Below are 21,182 nucleotides of genomic sequence, written 5' to 3'. Positions count from 1 at the left end.
TGAAACGGCGCGGCCGCTAGCCAATCAGACCAGTCTCGTATTGAACTAGCGCGAGGCTGTGCTCATAGGATTTAGAGAGGCGAGAGAAGGGAAGACAGGAGAAAGGCGAGACTACACCACTTCAGACAGATCAACAACACAGGTATGGCCAAGTGTCCGAGCACTGATGTTTATGCATAGCATGTTTATGTTCATCATTGCATTGAATTACAGTTATTAATATAAAGTATGTGTTGCAAAACATTTCGTGGTGAATGCTTAACTTATATGATTCTTGTTGTTTTTCTTGTGTTTATTTTATTCTCTCTGCTTTTCTGCAAATCATTTTAGGCATGTATAAGCATATTTTGCTTAGACGCATCATCAAATAATTGCCCAATGTTTTTCCAGAATATTTTCAGTGATTATTTGAAAAGAAGCGAGGTTGCAAAGACATCGGTCTAAAATTAGATAAATCACGTAATTCGCTAACTCTTCTGTGGAAATGACCGCAGAAATTGATTGTTTATACGTTGTGGGAAATACTCTTTGTTTTTTCTTGCATAAAAGCGGTGAAAAGTTATTAAACTGTATTTTCAGGTTGTGGCTATTCTTCACGCGCATCGCTGTGTGTAACCACTATGAATATGGCTGGCTCTGTCCTGTCTACGAATAAGCCTGTCCTTCTCATAGGAATCCATTTCGATGGCATCTCGCCAAATAAGACGCTACAAGGACAGAAAACATTCGGTTTCCATCGCATTTCTCGCTCTCCGTCTATTTCGTGTGAAAACATACCACTGCCATTGGCAGAAATACGTTTTTACACTTTGTATACACTCGTCCAATGCTCATGCATTAAAATGGCTGGCGCTTTAAACCATTGACAAGGAGCTGTTCGTACACGCAGAAGGGACGGGAGACAATTTGAAGAAAAAACTAATTCTCAGCCGCTAAAATGCTGGCGTTTTGTTCGGTTTTCTCTTGAAATGACTATCTCTAACTGTATGTTTTAAAGAAAAAATGCATTTAGGCGGTTTCGTGCCTTTTCTGAACTTGACAGTTTCGATAGACTGACTCGCAGTAGAAATGGCTGGCGCATAGCCTTTGTTACAAACGGCATTGCACCAAGCCATAGCTATGGGGATAGCTCCCAACTTTGGAAAATAGTTAAATACCCCGAAGTTACGCATGACATTATGAAAAATATTCTAGGATTATGTAGAACGATCTTCGCTCTATCTAACGATGGCGTTTTTCCTTTTGTTGGAGCTAATATTTTGACGGAATCGTCTTCGAAAACGGAGGGGGTGTGTTCGGCTTTGTTAGGCTAAAAAGCCTTCCCCTCGCTCGTCCCACAGAAGCCATTTTAATGAATGGGAGGTAGGCTATTGCAAAGAACAGCAAACCTTTCGTACTCAAGCCTACACTGCCAGTACCAATACCCTACTATGCTTGTACTGGGAGCGAACGCAAAGCGCGTGGAGCTTTATTTCGCGAAAGTAATGCGTTTTCGAGATAAGTACTAGCAAGGAATGCAAGATGGAGGAAAATAAACAGCAGTTTCTCTCATGAGGACGCTTTTCACAAAATGGAAGATGAATAAATCGCGTTGATGACCTTTCTGATTTCCTACAGCGAACTCAGTGCGCAATAGCATCATAATAAACCATCGCTCACATAGGCTTTACAGCTGGTAAGACTACATGGATGTAGGCTATTGGAGTGGAATAGAGTGAATTAAAGTTCAGACATAAAAATACATAAAATAATAGGAAAAAAACAACATCAATGCACAACAGGGCGTTGGCGACGAAGGAAAATGGCATCGTCTAGGGGAATTTTAATTTTATTAGGCATTTGGGCACATTAAGTGCGCAAAGGCTAATAAACATATAAAATGAATTTTTACGCATAGAATCAAACATATATAGTGCAAAAAGCTCTGTTTCATTAATTTGATCAATTTGAACGTTTTTCATCTTTATTTTGTTAATTGCAATTTTACATTCAGTTCTCCATCTGTGATTGATAAAAAGCAATTTAGGCCGTGGCAGTTGATTATCCAACCCCCAGAGGAATTTAAGGCTGAATTTTAAAAAGCAATGACAGATCTAGCTCATTAATAATCCGAGCACATCCCCACGTCTAATAGGGAGGCTCCTTTGCCCCGCACCAGATTTGGTTTGGTAATGAATAGCATCACCTTCTCCGAAAAACCAATTTAAATACAAATGTCTGTTTTAAAATGCACCGCTTTATTTAAAAAAAAAAAAAAAACGGCCTGTGTTGTTTTGTGGACATTGAAAAAAAAAAAACAATGTGAAAAACCATGCAATATAATTAAATAAAAAAGACCAGTAATTAATGGAAGACACAAAGGGCTTCAATCAGTCAGGAGACTACAGATGATGTTATTGAGCTGCTCATCTGCTCGATGCCTTCATGAAGGCCTAGGCTACATGGTTGCAATGTGCAGGCCTATGCTTCTAAAAATGGTTTTCCATGTCAAAATAAAGGCTTTTTTTTTAGACTTGTGTCAATTCTCAGAGTGCCTCTGCCTTTTTCCTTCTCTTCTGAGTAATTAAATGCATTTCAACCCATCCACCCAACCCTGCACCCCCCCGCCCCCCACCATCTCTCCCTCCCTCCATCTCCCTTGCAGACTCTTAATAGGAAAAACACAGAAGGTCAAGGTGAATCCCTCAACGGCCTCCGCTCGATACCCCACCCCTCGCCCCCGCGTCCTGTTCAACATGGCTAAAGGGGACCCCAGGAAGCCCAAGGGCAAGATGTCGGCGTACGCCTACTTCGTGCAGACCTGCCACGAGGAGCACAAGAAGAAGACCCCGGAGGTGCCCGTCAACTTCACCGAGTTCTCCAAGAAGTGCTCTGCCAGATGGAAGGTGCGACACACAAACCTGCAATACCTTATTATCATCCACGTTAACAAGGGTGGCGCCATTCAGGGCTCTTAAATGAACACCAGCCAACCGGCCAAATGCTGGTGAAATTTTCGTTTGACTGATAGATAAAATCTGCCCTGTACACGAGTCCCTATTATTTCCCAGCATCCTGGCTTACAGTACCTGTATAACTTCAGAACGTGTTGTTTCGTTAGTTGTTTTTTTTTCTATGTATGTTTTTTTTGTGGGGGTTTTTCCGGGCACTATTACACCTTACACCTTTCAGATAGGACAGTGAGACAGACCGGATCGGGAAACAACCGCGGACCAGAATCGAACCCAGATTCCCGAATCCCAGAACCCCTGAATCCCTTGTGTATGGCACATATCGCCCCCAACACGTGCTGTTTTGTTTTGTCTCTGTATAGATGAAGGCAGTGGAGGGCAACACAACAGTCCCCGTAGGCCCTTTCTAGTGAAATAATAATATGTACAGCTTTTATAATTACATTAAAGGACATTATACAAACAATATACAGTATACTATAGTATACTATAGTATAGACAATATTATACTAAAAGTCTACTTTGTAGCAGCCTGACTGTTTGGTGTGGCTATCACATCAGCAAACAAAGCAAAAGTAGGTTTCCCTGTTTATTTTTATATTTCCAAGTAGCTACCCTTAGTGAATTGAGAATATTTACAACTAGTCAGTTGTAAATACAGTCCACCCATTGCTTTTCTGGTGGCTCGATTTGTTTACATTAATGGTAGAGTATGAAATTTTATTTGTTTATTTTCAAAATGTATGGTGGCTTATGTCAGCATGATGCAGTTGATTATATTGAAAATTATTTATTCCCATATGCTGATTTGCATTTAAACTGGTTGTATCTTATTAACATGCAATGGTGAGACACCACAATATTTTGGTATCTTTAGATTATACCTGCAGATCTGTGAGTAAATCCCTGTAAACCCATGTTCTGGTTAATTACTCTCCCCACTAATCTGGCGGGTCGGGGGTCGAACCGGCAACCTTTAGGCTACAAGTCTGTCGCCCTAACCGCTTACCCATTACTGCATGGTCACACACACTACGTGGAGTATAATTATTTTTTTTCATTCTCACGATTATAATGGATTCATCAGTCTTTCTGTCTTTTAGTACAGAGATGTATTAATTGTGTTGTAATTTTTATAGTACTATATTGATAAAACAATATAACAGTATACATGTTCTAAGGCCTTTAAAAGCTTTACTTTTCAGGGTTTTTTTTATCTAGGTATTCAATTTTGCAGGGCTAGACTAAATTTCATCTGGGCTTAATGTAAGCTTATTAAAATAAAGATGTCTGGACATTTTTCTGTGAGAACATATGCTCTAGCACAGCGGTAAAAGGTTTGCTACAAGCCAGGGGCGCATTTCTCAAAACCAAAGATGCTTACTACATTAGTTAGCCTACTTTGCTGTTTTCAATTCATTTTCCCTTTGGCAACTACCGAAGTTGCTAACAGTATAACAACTTATCTTGAGAAATGCACCCCAGAATGTGCTTTGCCTGGTTCACACCAGACCCTGTCGCAACTGAGATATGACGGACCAGGAGCAGGACGCATTCAGTGGAAGTCTGAGTTACATTACATTACATTACATTACATTACATTACACATACCTGACACTTGTATCCAAGGTGACTTACAGTTTTTTAGGTTCAGGATATTGGTTGCAGGCCCTGGCTGGAGCAATGTGGGGTTTGGTGCCTTGCTCAAGGGCAATTCAGTCATGGATGAGGGTGCTTATAAGGTTAGGATTTGACCCTGCAACCCTCTGATCTAAAGGAGAGCGCTCGAACCGCTGAGCCATAGCGCTGACCCATAGTTAGGCCAAGGGCCACTACTACCAACATGTATACATAATTTTAGGCGATTTTATGCCTTTATTTGATTGGACAGTCGAAGATGGTGACAGGAAGTGAATGGAACAGAGAGACAGGGGTAGGATCGGGAAATGACCCCGGCCGGACTGGAACCGGGGTCCCAGTGGGTGAGCATGCAAGCCCAAATATGGGGAGGGGGGTTTAAGCGGATGATTTGAAGGCGTATGTATCCATTGTTGTCCTTTGCGTTGCCTTTGCAGATGATGTCGGAGCAGGAGAAGGGCAAGTTTGAGGGCCTGGCGCGTCAGGACAAGGTCCGCTACGACCAGGAGATGATGCACTACAACCCGGGCAGGAGGGGCAAGAAGAAGGACCCCAACGCCCCCAAGAGGCCACCGTACGTTAACCTCCCACCTGGCAACATGCCATCACCAGAACATGTTAAACCAGGGATGTCAAACTCAGGCCCGGGGGGGCCGAATGTGGCCCACGGAGTTATTTTATTTGGCCTGCAAGATCATTTCAAATGTACATCGTAGTTGGCCCCCATATGCATAGCGTAACACCTGAACATGAAGTATGGTGTGTTGCAGGAATATCAGTGGGCCCAGGCCAATGAAACAGCTCACACTCATACGGAGCACACATGTGCAGGCACATTTTAACTTCCTACATGTATATGATGGGAAAGAGTGTGTGTGAAATTTAACTATGAGTATTAAGTGCATGCATGCACAATTTTAGTCAATGTTATGAATTATTCTATTGAGTTTGGCCAACAACTTCATTCCAAATTTTGATAATGGCCTTCAGTCAAGTTGAGTTTGACACCCCTGTACTAAACAATACACTACATTTAGACCATTTGTGTGAAACAGAATCCTTGTCTTCTGCTGCACTGTCCTAAGAGTTCAGTTGTAGTTGTTAAGTTGCACTTACAACCCAGAGGTGTCAAAAGTGGAAGTAAAAGTACATTTGTGGTGTAATTACAACAGTAGCTCATGGCATTACACAGCTGTTACACCATTTACTCCATTGTACCTAATGAGCTAGATAGAGTGTTGTTACTGAAAAACATTAAAAACCTAACAAGGACCCACCACAAATTTGACCCAAACCAGTGCAGTGTTAGCTGATTGTAAGACAAAGTTCACAGGTCTACTGGTTACTCAGATAAGTTACTTGTGTTTGGAAGGAAACTGTGTGTCTTTTTGTTTACTTTTACTTTTACTTTTGACACCTCTGCTACAACCCGATCAGGAGGGGCCGGATGAGGGACCCCAACGAACCCAGGAAACCGCTGTACGTTAACCTCCCACCTGCCAACATACACCATAACAGCATTACGTTGACATTAACGATTAACCCATTAAAGGGGGATGCCACTATTTTGGGGCTTACTACAGTTAAAATCGTTGGCCAGGGTTCATAAAGGTGGTAAATTCATGTAAGCCGTTGTCTTGCTTTAAGACAAGTTAAAAGAGGGAGCATGTCGCTAAGCTAGTGAAAGTCAATAGATCCGTGTAGCATACCACATGCTACAGTGATCCATTGACTTTCACTAGCTTAGCTACATACTCCCTCTTTTAACTTGTCTTAAAGCAAGACAACGCTTAACATGAAAAATAAGACACTTTACCACCTTTACAAACCCCAGCCAACTTTTTTAACTGTATTAAGCCCCAAAATAGTGGCATACCCCTTTGAGACACAGTGTAAAATTGATGTTACCAGAATGGCAATGACTAAGTCGTCGTGTGTTACTAAAGGCCCTTCGTTATGTCATAGTAGTGTAGTGCATTCTGGGGCTACGACATGGTCATTCCCATTTTGGTGACAGTAGTGGTATAACAGAGGCTCTGAATGAATGATGCTGTGTTCCAATACTCGTACTGTCCGCCCTTTCCGCACTGTGTTTGGGTACGCAGGGTGTTCCATTTCTAATCGCGACGGTAAAGTGTACTGTAAATTACCCGGATAACGCCCCCAAAACGGCCATTTTTCGAAGTGTGGTGTTACTGTACACTTTTCGCACTCAACGGCCGCCATGTTTGTGACGTAGTTGAGTGTCAGATCTGTCAAACGGTTGAATCTCCGTGATAACAGCATAGTTTTGATTCCAAAGACAATCGCCATGTGTATTAGAGGCAGGGGTAACTTTAAAAAGTGTTAGCATAAGGAACAGTGCCTTCCGTGTTGAATTGCATATTGGCGGTTGGTAAACTCGGATGTCACGCGACCAACTGTCATTTCCGTTAAGTGTATCAGACAGAACGGGAATCGGAATGTACTCGCCTCATGAATTGCGGAGGGTGGAAAGGGTACTTCACTGCACTCAAACAAGGTACACAGTACAGAGGGCGAGTAATGGAACACAGCAAGAGTTAAATAATACACTCATTTTAGAACAATTGTATGACACAGAATCGTTGCTTTCTGCTGGACTGTCCTAAAGAGTTCAGTTGTAGTTGTTGAGTTGCACTTCAATCAGGGCAGCAGCGGAAACAAGAAGGACCCCAACTACCAAAGTCACAGTCAATTTAGTATAGTGTTTAATTCAACACCTATAGAGTCAATTTAACCCATTTTATCCTGGAGCGACATATACGCTGCATTCAGATTCTTGATATTTGAGCTGTTTTATTAAAAATGTGGGTATGTTAAAACTGCATGAACACATTCTAATGCAAAATGAGGGTCCTGGCTTTTAAATGCATCATATTTCATGCTTTTATGTGCTTCGGCGACTGAGATATTTAGGTTTTAATAGGCAGAGGGCACCTTTTCCCCAAAAAGGGCTTAGGCTAAAATGGGTTAATATCTTATAGAGTGAATATGATCACAGAGTATTCTCTATGTGTTAAATTAACACTGCATTGTTATTGTAATGGAATCACAAGAATCTGCTAAATAACAAGTCCATTTTAGCTGTCCTCACATTGTTTTGATGTTGGTGGCAAACTGAAACTGAAGGTGCAAAACATTCCATAGCGTCCCATCTGCCAACATGGCATCATCACAATGCGTTAACCCTCACATATCCCTCAGGTCAAATTTGACCCGTTTGGTCATTTCATCTTCATAAAACGATACCCTAACCATAATTTTTCCACACTGAAACATGATTTTCACAAGGGGTCCAAAAAGCATAATGTGAATAACAAGCCAATTGTAGCCATCTTTGCATTGTTTTGATGTTATTGAGAAACCAAAGGTACAAAATAAATGTTTGGGGATGGTTTTGGCCTGGAGACTTTCTTACAGCAACAGATATTTTTGGTAACTGCGGTGAAAAAAATATTTAGTGTGCCCAAGATTTGTCACTATTCTAATACCGCTGCGTAACTCATGGCAAAACAAACCAAAAAAACAAAACAAAATGCATCAGCACATTACATTACATTGCACTTAGCTGACACTTACATTTATTCAAAGCGACTTACAACTATTATTTGTCAGGGTATTGGTCCCTGGAGCAATGTGGGGTTAGGTGCCTTGCTGAAGGGCACTTCAGCCATGGATGGAGATTTAGGGAGAGGTCAGGGGGGATTCGAACCTGCAACCCCTAGATTGAAAGACCAACTCTCTAACCGCCAACTCTCTAACCGCTAGGCCACGGCTGCCCACCACAACATGCAGAACTCACCAGTGTAAAATAGCACACCTTTTTATGGGATCAGTCTGCATGTGTCCACCCCTTCTAGTGGTCTTCATGTGCAATGACGATTTGAGTCCATTAGCATCATGGCTCCCAGGAGACCTAATGGTCAATAGCTTGTTAAGTGTGATTGTATTGCGCCAAAGATGTTACCTGGCCGTGAGAATAGAGCAAGAGGTGTCGATCCGATCTTTAGCGAGAGTAGGTACAAAAGCTTTCTACGTTATTACATTACATCTAGCTGATGCTTTTTTATCCAAAGCGACGTTATTTTAAGTATAGGGTGTTGGTTACAGGGCCTGGTGAAGTATTGGGTAAAGGCACGGTACACCAGCCCACCGAGCCACATTGTTGCCCCTGGAAGCAAGATGTTTGACAAGGTTCTCTTGTCACCCGTGTTAGCCAAAAGAGTTCAGTTATACACAACTGAACAAACGGAAGGATATTCATTTCCATGCCTCAGACGGCCTAATGATCAGGGAGTTGTTTTTTGAATCAGAGGGTTGCGGGTTCGAATCCCACCCTAACCAGCCGGGAAGCTTGGGAACCCCTTGGCCTCTTCCATAGCTACCTGGGCCTCTGAGCAAAGCACCTGACCTCCACATCGCTCCAGGGACTAGAACCAATACCATGTACCTGAATAACCATATGTCAATTTAGATGAAAGTGTCAGCTAGTTCTAATGTAAAGTAAAAAATAATGTACAACTCATATACAATCAGGGTTGAAAACAAGTAGACCATCAGCATGCAGAATATAACTGTTTCCTTTCCCATTGCAGCTTGCAATTAAATGTTAAGTAAAGAACAGCCTCTCCTTCTCTCTCTCATAGCCTACCTGCGTAATCGAATCGAATCATTCCATGATGCACAAGTTATCATCTTGCTGGCACGCTCTCGCTGGCATTGTTAAATGAATCAGGGATAGGCGATTTCATCCGACCTGCGGGCACCAGGGAGAAAAATAAGGGAGGCTCCCTGAACTTCCTACACAGTCTCACCCCAATTAGTCAATATCTGAGCACCTTTGACCAGACTGCAATTTTTGACGTCTTGTACATTCCTTCCACGTCACATTTTGACTATGTCCTCAAAGGCACCCCCTTGTGGCAGCATAACGTCATTGAGGTTAGGTTTAGGAATAGGTTTAGGGTTAGGCCACATAGTCAAAATGGGCTGCTTACGTCACTCTATTCTATTCATAAAAGCAAACCAGCAGCAATAGGAGAAAGTATGAAACGATAACAAATAAAACGATGTCAGCTATTAAAAACAATGTGCACGGCCATAGCAAAAAGGTAAGCAGATAGCTTCAATAGACACAACACACCATGCAGAGTTCATTCAACAACAGGAATGTAAACACAGTTAACACAGTTTATAAAGTGATATGTTGTCAGCGCACAGTTTAAAACAGTGGTTCTCAACTGGAACAGTCTTGGGACCCACCATTTTCTACTCTCATTCGGTCGCGACCCAATTTTTTTGCGTTTAAGTCAATTCAATGCAATTCTCAAAATGTAACCAAGACTCGAATGATTGGTTGCACGCTATCTATCTCGCATAAACATTCAGATTGTATCTATGACGACAGATGACAGAGTTCACTAGCCTATGAAAATAAAAGTTGTAAATTGTTGCAGGAAAAGTTGCCTTTTTTTTTTTTTTGAATTAATTTTTTTTTTACACCAAGGCTCCGTGACCCACCCATGACCCCTCCGCGACCCACTTTTGGGTCGCGTCCCACCAGTTGAGAAACACTGGTTTAGACGATCTTCTCCCTGATCTGTCATGGCGTTAGCTGTATCCGAGTTTCGCCATCTGCGTCAATCGAAGTTTATAATTGATTCGTTTCTGCAGACCAAAAAGCAGAACCTGCGTCTCCGCAGTATTTCGGCATTATTTCGCTTTGAAAAATAAGATCACGCCCTGACCTACACCCCGCCTCTGGCCCTCTGACCCTCTGGCCCTACCTGGCCCATCAATTTGCTTGGGTCAGGAATCCTGGCCCATAGCCCCAAAACCTGGGCCACCAGCCCACTTTCGCACCTAGCCCTTGTAGGTGAGAAAACTGGGGGTCAGCTCTATGTTCCCACAGCCCATTGGTCCCACAGCTTATTCTTGCTGCTCCATGTTCCCACATTTTAAAGAAATGATTCAAATATAGGCCCTATTTTCCACAACTCCATGTTCCTACATTTCTAAGTAAACTAAGAGATAATGCCTTTCTCCCTGGCATGGGACATAGGGCCTAATTTTGAATAAATTATTAGAAATGTGGCAACATGGGCCAGTAGGTATAAGCTGTGGGACCAATGGGCTGTGGGACCAATGGGCCTAAAAAATAATGTTAAAAGTCTTAGTGATGTGGGACCAATGGGCTGTGGGACCAATGGGCTGTGGGAACATAGACACGCTCCCGAAAACTGTTAGCACCACGGGAGCGCGGTGCGGCACAGCCCTGCAGTGAGATCGGGGCTAATAAAGACTGATAGAGTGTATCCAATCAACAAGGATCGACTGACTTCCTGGACTATGTTCTCCCTGTTGCAGGTCGGGCTTATGCGTAAATGAATTTAAGATTGAAACCTCTGGTATCCAATCAGAATCAATAATAGATGAAAATATCAACATGTGTGGACTGACTGTTGACCTTCCCTTTGCAGCTTGCAATTAAGTGTAATGTTAATAGTGGCACACGCAAACCTGTCACAACCAGGCAAGCAAACTAGAAAATCCCCCCCCAACTAGAGTATAGTGCAACTATATTGTTATTATATCAAAATCTCTTTTGAAGGACCCCCTCTCCAGTATTAAGGAAGAGGGCTCCAAGTCCCTCCTTGTTTAGGGCCCCCCACCCCAAATATCTTGCAACGTCCCTGCCCACCGAGCCGATTCCCTGTAATGTTAAGATTGACACCTCTGGTGTCCAATCAGAGTTAATAGTGGCTGACAATGAGTAGCCTATCGATACGCCTCAACTGACTTCCTGGACTTCTTTTAATCCCTCTCCTCTCCTGTCCTGCAGGTCAGGTTTCTTCATCTTCTGCTCTGACCACCGGCCCAAGATCAAGGCCCAGTACCCCAGCTTTGGCATCGGGGACGTGGCCAAGAAGCTCGGGGAGATGTGGAACCAGCTGCCAGACGCCACTAAGCAGCCCTACCTACAGAAGGCCAACAAGCTGAAGGACAAGTACCAGAAGGTGAGCGGAGTTTACAAGTTTACACGTTTCAGTTTGTGGAGTATGGCGTGCTCTTATCCAGATAGTTTGTTGGCTTCTTGGGTTTGGGTGCTCTTTAGTCCAAGGTATAGTACTTCCAGGATCAAAAAATGAGAATAAATTCTCTGACTAAGGCACTCCAAATTAAAATGTCTTTATTGATATGACAGGTCCTACATGGACATATTGAAATTTATGTCCATGTCAAATTAATATGTCCATGTAGGACCTGTCATATCAATAAAGACATTTTAATTTGGAGTGCCTTAGTCAGAGAATTTATTCTCATTTTTTGATCCTGAAAGTTTACAATTTTATTTATTTAAGAAAGGGACAGCATATATTGCCAGCATTTAAACAAAAATGCTAAATATACAAGATTGTAGCCAAGAGGCTAATTTCTGTCTTTTGTCCCTTGACAGGTTTGATGTTCCTTCAAAAAACAAAGTTAAAACAAAACTAAAAATACACAGTTATTGCACACAGTTGTAAAAAAATACACACACATTATATATAATACAAAATGCAATTACAAAATACAATACCCAAATAAGTTTAACAGCTGCCAGTACTATCTATTTAAGATTATGTTGACAGGATTGATAATCCAGTAGCTATAATTTTAACTGTTAACTAAAAGAGTTTAATGTTGGCAGTTCTCTAATTTTACTGGGAATTGTGTTCCAGGTGTGACAAGCTCAGCCTGACTAAAAGCGCTCTTTCTAAATGGGACAGAGCAATCACCCCTGGAACTGACTCTGGTAGCCCTGTTTATGTTTTTTTATGATAAATGTCTGTAGAGGAGGAGGGGCCAGGCCATGGAAGATTTTGTAGATTAAAACTGAGTCATTTTGTGTGGAGTATTACTAGTGTGACGGAGGTCTTTCTGCACAGTCCGTCCCCCTCTAGGACGCAAACTTGTCACCTCTTCAACTACAGCGGGCGGTAATGGGAGTCACAGTAAGATACCACTGGAATAATAAAGGACTCTCACAGGCTATCTACCGCGTTAGGTACAGACCAGAGGAATAACTCGTGTATAAACTATGGGAGATCATGTTCTAATGTTATAATTACATCAATAAGAGTAGTTCTACTTCACAGACTTCTGCTTACGTTGTAAGCCCAGCATGTGTTCTTCTGCGTTCTTAAGCTCTGCTGCCAACCATCGTAACCCTGGAGCAGAGAACTGCTGTAGCTTGCAGTGTTGCCAGATGTGTCTGACCAAATCCCGCCCAAAAGGTTCTCAAAAACCGCCAAAATTCTACAAATTCCGCCCAAATTCAACAAATTACATTCACTTCGATGGACCCAAAACGGCTTAAAAAACCACCAAATGGCCAATTTTTCCCGTGTTTGCCCGCCGACGCTCATCCCAAGTAGCCCAATTGGGCGGGCACCCGCCCAATCTGGCAACACTGGTAGCTTGCCAACGAGACGGCATATTTCTAGCTGGGAACGTTCCACAGGCCACTACAAGGTTTTTGTAGTCTTGTGTGCCTTTTAATCTATTTCCCAATGCACACTAGAGTCACCTTTGTCCCTAAACGAAAGGAACAATCTCAACTGGACAGTTGAGTCAGTTTGCATACTTTGGTTTTATTTTATTTCGCGAGAACCAAACACACGCTGACCAAAATTGTAAAAAAAAAAAAAAAATAGAAAAGACTAAAAACTACAGCATTCCTTCAGGACCCTCCTTTTAGAGTAGAGAGTAGAGTAGAGTAGAGTAGAGTAGAGTAGAGCAGAGCAGAGCAGAGCAGAGCAGAGTAGAGTAGAGTAGAGTATCATTTATTGATCCCAGGGGGAAATTAAGGTGTCAAGTAGCATTATACACACATAAATAAAGACATTGCCCACAAGACATAACACACATATTTACACATAAAATAATCATATATAGCTCACTGTTACATACATTTTGCCAAGGCATCACTCTCTCACACACACACACACACACACACACACACACACACACACACACACACACACACACACACACACACACACATATATAAAGTGTGAAGTGTCCACAGTGTTCACATGTGTCTTAGGTAAGTGGCACATAGAAGCCAAGACAAAGTGGCCATGAAGTGTCCAGGAGTGTCCATGGTCTCTCTGCCTTTATTTGAACAGCACCTGCGCTAACAACTCGTTTGAGACCCAGGGCAGCTCTTTCCCATATCTCTCTCTTCACACTCTAGAAGGTGTTACACCGACTCTCTTAGTGTTGAATTAACACTGCATTTTTACTGTGCAGACGTATTGCTAGTCAAGTCAAGTCAAAGTTTATTTATAGAGCACTTTAAAACACAACAAGATAGCTGACCAAAGTGCCGGACAGGCAGCTAAAAGGACTTGAGGACCCCATTAGATAGACAAACAAAATAGACCTAGAAACAGAGTAATCTTTGAACAACAAATAAAAAAAAACAACAGTTAATAACATTTGACTTTCTTCACCCCCCAGGACATCGCGGAGTACAGGTCCAGGGGCAAGGTGGGCGGCGGCAGCATGCACGGGATGCACAGCATGGTCGCCGTGGGCAACGGCATGGGAGGCGGGCACGGAGGCGGCGGCATGGGCGGGCACCACATGGGCGGTGCCATGGGAGGCCACCACATGGGCGGAGCCATGGGAACGGGCATGGATATGGGCGGCACCAAGCCCCCCAAGATGGAGGGCGAGGATGAAGAAGACGACGACGATGACGACGACGACGATGATGATGACGAGGAGGATGACGAATAGACTGATGACCTCCCCCTCTCCTCCTCCCCAACACCCGACACAAACACAAACACACACCCACCATGTGTTTAGCCTATAACTATTATGATTACCATCATTATTATTATCGTCAATATGACTATTATTGAATTTCTTTTTTACTGTTGAAGTGCAGTAGGGATAAGGAAAACACTGGGTTGTCCTCTTCGATAGGGCCTCCTCCTTCTCCTCCTTCTCCTCCTCCTACTACTCCTCCTACTCCTCCCAAACCAACCTCCTTCAGCATCACCAGGTCAAACAGAGGAGTGTTCCAAGACACTAGCTGAGGTGTAAACCCGGCTAAGCTAACCTTGAGGCGGTGGTGGTGGTAATGCAAGACATCTGATAGAGGCATCTAATGAAAGAGCCCGCACCTACCTGGGGTCCTCATTTACTTACATATAAATGACACCCGCAGGCTATCTTATCAGAAGGTTTACCACAAGGTTAACTTTAGCCAGTTTTACCACTTATCCATGTTCTTCGAATATACCGGCCGAGGTCATGGTAGAAAGAGAAAGGAAAGAAAAACAAACAAAAAAACAGAAAAAAACGTCTGGTATACGTACGTAACGTGTTTACTGTGAGTTTTGCTCTGCATTTCAAAATGTGCTGCACTCAGTTGCAGGGCCTACCACCAGTAGACAACCAAGTCAAGGAGCCTTTAACTTTCCAATGGAATGAATGTGAGTTCTCAGTTTCAGTGTGTGTGTGTGTGTGTGTGTGTGTGTGTTTGTGGGATGTGTGTGTTTATGTGTATGCGTGCGAGTAAGAAGCAGGCGAGTGCGTGCAAGGCAGCGTAAGCAGGGCAGGGGCAGAGCTAATGTTAGCCTGTAGGGGAGGTAACTAACAACCTGTAGTGGACCGCAATATACATGGGTTTCCCGTTTGTAAAGACCCCCGACTGCACACCCTTCAACCTCTGATTGTTGGAAACTGCTGTCATTCAAAAAATGAGCTCACGTGGTTGGCTGATTAGTATCTTGGCCCTCCTCGCAGAGTGAATGTTTGTAAACGGGAAACCTATGTATACTGTTTGTCAGTCAGTGCTAATCCCAACAGTGTGTTTTCAAACGATTCAGCGAGGTGGATTTGACCACCCACCCGGCCTTGGGCCCAGGGCGACTAACCACTTTGGCCCTCCCACTTACTGCGAGGGAGAGAGTGAGAGAGGCAGCAGTGTGACTTTGAGAGGCCCTACCTATGAAGGAATATAGTGCTCTGGTACAGTCTGAAATGCCACGTCACAGAGTGATGATGATGATGATGATGATGATGATGCGTGAGAACATCAGAGAACATGGCACCAGCTTGCCTCCGCTCTGTAAAGTGTAGAACCACTGATGGAACCGAGTGGACCGAGTGGCCCCTATCCCTGTGTGGATGTGTGTGTGAGAGAGAGAGATAGAGAGAGTGGATGTGTGTGTATGGTTGTGTTGTGTGTGCCGTGTGCTGTGTTTGTGTGTGAGAGTGTGTTACACAACTTTTCGTCACGGTCCTATGTATTGCCGATCTCTCTGTATTTTCAGCTGGTGTATAACGAGATAGCCTACATTAAACGAAATGGTAGCATTGCAGCATTTAATAAACATATTCTTGTTTTTATTATTATTATTATCCTTGGCAAACGGATGCCTAAGGTTAAGTGTGTAACTGTATATGCTTGATATAGGCTAGTTATTTTCTTGTGTATTTTTTTTGTTTGATATGTTGAAAACTGTACATGTTTGGTGTGGATGGTGGATGCTCATGCTTCTTCACACACCACCTCAAGTCTGTTAAGTCTTCATCTACATATAGCCCACGGTTTCTGTTTTTGTTGCATCGTTGCATAGGGGAGATATGGATCTCTAAACTCTCCCCAGATATCACTTCAGTGGTGCCCATAAGCACTTAAAGTGACCAGGGTTTTTTTTGTTGTGTCCATGTAAAAGAAAGAAAAAGGGAAAGGTGTAGTGATTTCTCTCTTTCTTTGATATATTAAACGATTTTTTGTTTATTTTGGGTTTTTTGCAAAGTGCATTTTTAATGTTAACTGTTGTGTATTCCTCATGTTTCATGGACAAACACAGAGAGAGTGCGACTGTTGATGATAAATCTGTACTTATGTATCAAAGATTTTTTCTTTTATATGTTTTAGGATGCTATGTTTGTTATTAAAGCGACACATAAAGTTTTATATAGCTGTGCAATTTTATTTTTCCATGCTGCGCCCTCTTGTCTGCCTCACAGGCCAGATGGAACTGCGACGAGACTTTTATCGATAAATTGCAAATGTGTTTTTGTCTTTTATTAATGAAGAGTCATGGAGACCCGCAATAAAGACACCAAACATAAAATTATTTGGCATCATTATATCAATGTAGCCTCTTAATGCACACTGTCCAGTGGAACGCTGTAATAGTCTGTGAAAAGATTTAGCCCTCATAGTACAGCACTACTATGACATTTCACAGGGCCTTTAGTAATACAGCACGACTACAGCAAATTAACAACAGGGGCCATGTCCTAAGGCAGGGGTAGGTAACCGAATTCGGTGGGGGGGGAGGCGTGATTAATTAAAATCACATTCATCCCGGACGAGCCCCCATTTTCATATGAGAGCCACTCAAAATTGTATAAAGTCCTCCAAGAGCCGTACTATGAACATGAACCAGGATTTCCTCCTGCACTTTAGGCCAATATTGAAGGCGGCCACCTTTACAACAGCCCCCACCCTCACTAGATCCCCGGGGAAAAAAACTTAATTATATTGCAAATGTTATTTCTATGGTTCCTTTACAAAACATCTCATATTTCATGTGAAACTGAATAACATTAAACTTGCATCAGGGCCAGCTAAAATCGGCCTTAAGGGCCGTTAATGGCCCTTGACACATACGTAGGTTACCCACCCCTGTCTTAAGGGAATTCGAAAACATAATATTGTCATTCCAAAAGTCACCTCATGTACTCATTCCTCTTCTGACAGTCCACGAAAGGCCCCTGTGGTCAGAGCTTTGAACCGGTTCAAGGAACGAAAACGAAAACCAGGAACTTTTTGTATTTTACAGTGAACAGAAACGAAACCGGAAACGTTATTAATTTTTATGTTCTGGAACGGGAACACTTATTTAAAAATAATGGTAACCGGTTAATAACGGTTAATACCGTTCCTCAAATTTAAAAAAAGTAACTATTTTCCTGCGCACGTTACCATGACGGCTGAGGTTCACGTCCTGTGTGACATCAGACATTCTCTGACTGAATGGAGAGAGAACTGTGGATTACAAAGTCTCCACTCCTCATCTTAAATAAGAGAAACCTCTGTCATACAAAAGGGCAGTTTCCAATGCATCATTGTAAGACATTGCAGAGAAGCGTGTGTAAAGCGCAGCGAGAATGCTAGACGTTATTGGGCATCCATGGCTGCTTCAAATATGCACAAACTCACAATGTCCATTATAGCGCTCCCTGTGACCCAAGTCAGCGTGGAGCGCGCATTTTAGCCATTGAGGTTTATTCTCCGCTTCTCCGCTTAGGTCGTCCCTGAATGACAAAATTCTGGAGGATATTCTTTTCATCCGCTTGAATAAACAGTTTGGAATGTAGGCTGACTCATTTGCACTTCCGTCTTTCTTGGTTAATTAACGTCAGTTAGGCCTATGGAGATTAATCAGCTGACAGGAACGAAATTAACCGTTCCGGGAACAATATTTTTTTGTTCTAACCGGTTCGGGAACGTCAATTTATTGGTGGAATCCATAACCGGAAACGTTATTATTCCGTTTCTGTTCGGAACGTAACGTTTGGGAAAAAATAATGGTTCAAAGCCCTGCCTGTGGGTTTGCTTGGTGGAAGCCATAGTAGCTAACCCATCTAGGACTACAGATAATACACTAGGCCATTTTTACAACAGGGGCCACGTCTTCTCAAGAGAATTAGAAAACATAATATTGTCATTCTAAAAGTCATCTCATGAACTATTTCTTTTTCTTAGAGTCCAAGAAAGGTCCCTGTTGAGTTTGGTTTGCTTAAGGGAAGCCATAGTACAAGTTTTGTTCAGGTGTTTAGATGTATAAGCTTTAGCGCTTATTCCAGGTTAAATTCCTGAGGGTTACTAACATATCTAGGAGTCCAGATAACACATTAGGCCATTTTGTATTATGTTGCATTTACATTTTACATAGCTGACACTTTCATCCAAAGTAATATACATAAAGTTTTTGCAGGGTATTGGTTACAGTCCTCACAGCAATATGGGGTAAGATGCCTGAAGGGCACTTCAGCCATGTGTAGGGAGAGGTAGGGGTGGGATTAAGAGGATGACATTTTTCAGGAATTCCCGTGGGTCCTGCGGGATTCCCACGGGATGCGAGTCAAAATTTTAAAGATGAACGGGAGCGGGCAGTAGCGGGAATAAAGATGAATGGGAGCGGGCAGGAGCGGGAATAAAAATGAACGTGAGCGAGAATGGCGCTTATTTTTTCTTTAAAAAATAAACAAAAAAAGCCTCGTTTTTTTTGACAAAACGGGATTGGGGTTGATTTTGAGTGGGAGTGGGCAGGATTGGGAGACATTCTTTTCAGGAGTGGACGGGATGGGATTTGTTTCTTTTACTCCTGTCCGCGATGGGACGGGATGGGATTTTTTTTTCTGGGACCGGGATGGGAGGGGAGTGAAAATCCACTCCCGTGTCATGCTCTAGTGGGATTCAAACCTGCTGGTCTTCACGCCCGTGCTCTAAGCATTTGGCCATGGCTGCTCTTTTTTTTACAATCTTCAGTATCAAGTAACTTCTTCTATGTTTCTGAATAACCATAGGTCATCATGTACTGTACATGTATTCATATTCTCTCAACAAGTCATTACATGCAAAAAAGCTGTTAATCAAAATACGAGAAACCAGCAGAGACTTATTAACCCCTTAGCGCAGAGCCTCTGTTATAACCTTATTGTCACCAAAATAGTAATGGACAAGACTTAATTTATGACTTGAGACTCGCTGCTTTGTCATAGCCATGTTGTAGTTGAGCAGGGCCGGATTAAGATGGCCCGGGGCCCCTAGGCTACAGGTTCCTTCGGGCCCTGCTGGAAGGCAAAATTCTTGACCAAATTACATAAACATTGTCATAATTACAAGGTAGCAATTATGAATAACATGTCTGGCAGCTGTAGTATTGACCAGATTTAAAACTGTACTCAGTATTGTGCTTTCATTTGTCAATTATGTCATCACAATTCTGTAATGTTTGAGTTTTGGTCAATTGGGGGACCCCTAGGCTGCAGCTAGCCTATATCTAGCCTGTGTGTTAATCCGGCCCTTTTGTTGTTTTGAGCTAAGAGTGCATATAGGCCCATCGACGGGCCCAGCTGCAGTAAGAGGCTACAACAGCAATCAGAACACAATGGGATTATTTTCACCCAAAGGTCTCTTATTACAATAATTTCTCTCAGAGAAATTGGAGGTATTGATTCTTCTCCAGTGTAATTTTCATGGATCACTGTTTCCCTGGCAGATACCATTGTTATTGACAGCAGGGAAACAAGCACATGTGCATATTGTTAGGCAATATTGGCATCTAACTAGTACATGGTATCTATTTCTACAATCATGGCAAACAGGGCCGCTGACAGCTTTGGCTGGGCCCGGGACAAAGTCACCAGAAGACCCCACCTAATACACTGTACACTGTAATGGGGACCCAATTAGGGACCCCACTTTTCCCGGGGACCTAGACAACTGACCCTGTTGGCGGCCTTATTGTTGTCTATTTATCTATGATGAAAATCGATATTTGATCAACAATGATAAATTCAGTCTGTATACCACACCCCCATTTATTCTCAAGGCAGTGAAGTGAAAAAATGTAAGAGTTTGACTGAAGTATTTAAAGCATTCTAAGTGTACAGTATGCAGTAGAGCACGTAGTATTTGACCTCGCTATTTGAACATGTCTAGTACTGACCCTGTCCACGACGTATCATGGTATGGATTTCTACAATCACGCCAAGCGATCTTCGCAAGTCTGGACAAAGTGGAAGCCCTTAATTGAATTACACCTGAGAAGTCTGAACGGGCCTCTAGATTAGATTAGATTATCTTGATCCTCTTTGGCCAGGCGTCTTTATTCTCACTTCCCCTTCTTCTGTAGGATGCCTGGTCCGTCTGACTTCTCTAATCTCATTGGTTCAATGATAAAGAGGATTTAGGAGGGTGTTTTAACTAAGGAGTTGAGATTAATAGGCTAGTTATATTATAGAGTGTGGATGTGAATGCGGGATCCTATCGGAGTGAAATGTTTCAGAACAATGGTGACCTGTCGCTTGAAAGGAAGAGGCAGAGTCAGGGTCAGGGTCAAGGTCAAGGTCAGAGTCAGGGTTAGGGTTAGGGTTAGGGTTAGGCTTGAATTCGGGGTGTATCCAATCAAGGGGAATATCTCCTACTTTTTGAGGGTCTGTGTTCAAGGAATAATGCCAAATGATCACTCACATGACCACCCAAATCTCGGTCACAAAACATGTTATTTATAATGTGATCATATCATTACCATATACTATACCAGCTGTACTGTACCAGATTTTTTAAAAGTTTAATACCCCAAATTTTAAATGTGTTGTTGACGAGGGGGCCTGAACTGAAAGCAGGCTATATAATGGCGTCTTACTGGGACTAACGTAATAACTAAACAAAATCACTGGGAGCGGATCATATCCATGAGCAGGGAAGATGACAGGGGGTGATAAAGTGGCCAGTTGTACTGGGCCCATGGATCGAGGGGGCCCATA

General features: G+C 42.6%; 1 protein-coding gene across 2 annotated transcripts; it reads left to right on the top strand.

Moving 5' to 3' along the window:
• The first annotated feature begins 48 nt into the window (after positions 1-48).
• Positions 49-16,593, top strand: hmgb3a (high mobility group box 3a). 2 transcript variants are annotated; one of them, XM_063186656.1, is made up of 6 exons: positions 49-142; positions 2,645-2,885; positions 5,027-5,163; positions 6,027-6,068; positions 11,452-11,626; positions 14,115-16,593. In XM_063186656.1, exons 2-6 carry the CDS (start codon positions 2,736-2,738, stop codon positions 14,394-14,396), a joined length of 786 nt encoding a protein of 261 aa, XP_063042726.1. In that variant the 5' UTR covers positions 49-142; positions 2,645-2,735; the 3' UTR covers positions 14,397-16,593. The 2 variants fall into 2 exon arrangements, with proteins under 2 accessions (XP_063042726.1, XP_063042727.1); XM_063186657.1 differs by lacking the exon at positions 6,027-6,068.
• The last annotated feature ends 4,589 nt before the right edge of the window (positions 16,594-21,182 follow it).

Source organism: Engraulis encrasicolus, chromosome 21, assembly GCF_034702125.1.
Source record: "Engraulis encrasicolus isolate BLACKSEA-1 chromosome 21, IST_EnEncr_1.0, whole genome shotgun sequence".
Taxonomy (NCBI): Eukaryota; Metazoa; Chordata; class Actinopteri; order Clupeiformes; family Engraulidae; genus Engraulis; species Engraulis encrasicolus.
The sequence above is the reverse complement of the archived record's forward strand: the minus strand, read 5'-3'. Positions and strand labels throughout refer to the sequence as shown.

What these genes read in the sequence shown, in the direction of transcription:
- hmgb3a (XM_063186656.1), top strand. Translation starts at nt 2,736, where the DNA reads ATGGCTAAAGGGGACCCCAGGAAGCCCAAGGGCAAGATGTCGGCGTAC. An exon ending in AGTGCTCTGCCAGATGGAAG is followed by an intron (nt 2,886 to 5,026) that starts GTGCGACACACA and finishes TTGCCTTTGCAG; the next exon opens with ATGATGTCGGAGCAGGAGAA. An exon ending in AACGAACCCAGGAAACCGCT is followed by an intron (nt 6,069 to 11,451) that starts GTACGTTAACCT and finishes CCTGTCCTGCAG; the next exon opens with GTCAGGTTTCTTCATCTTCT.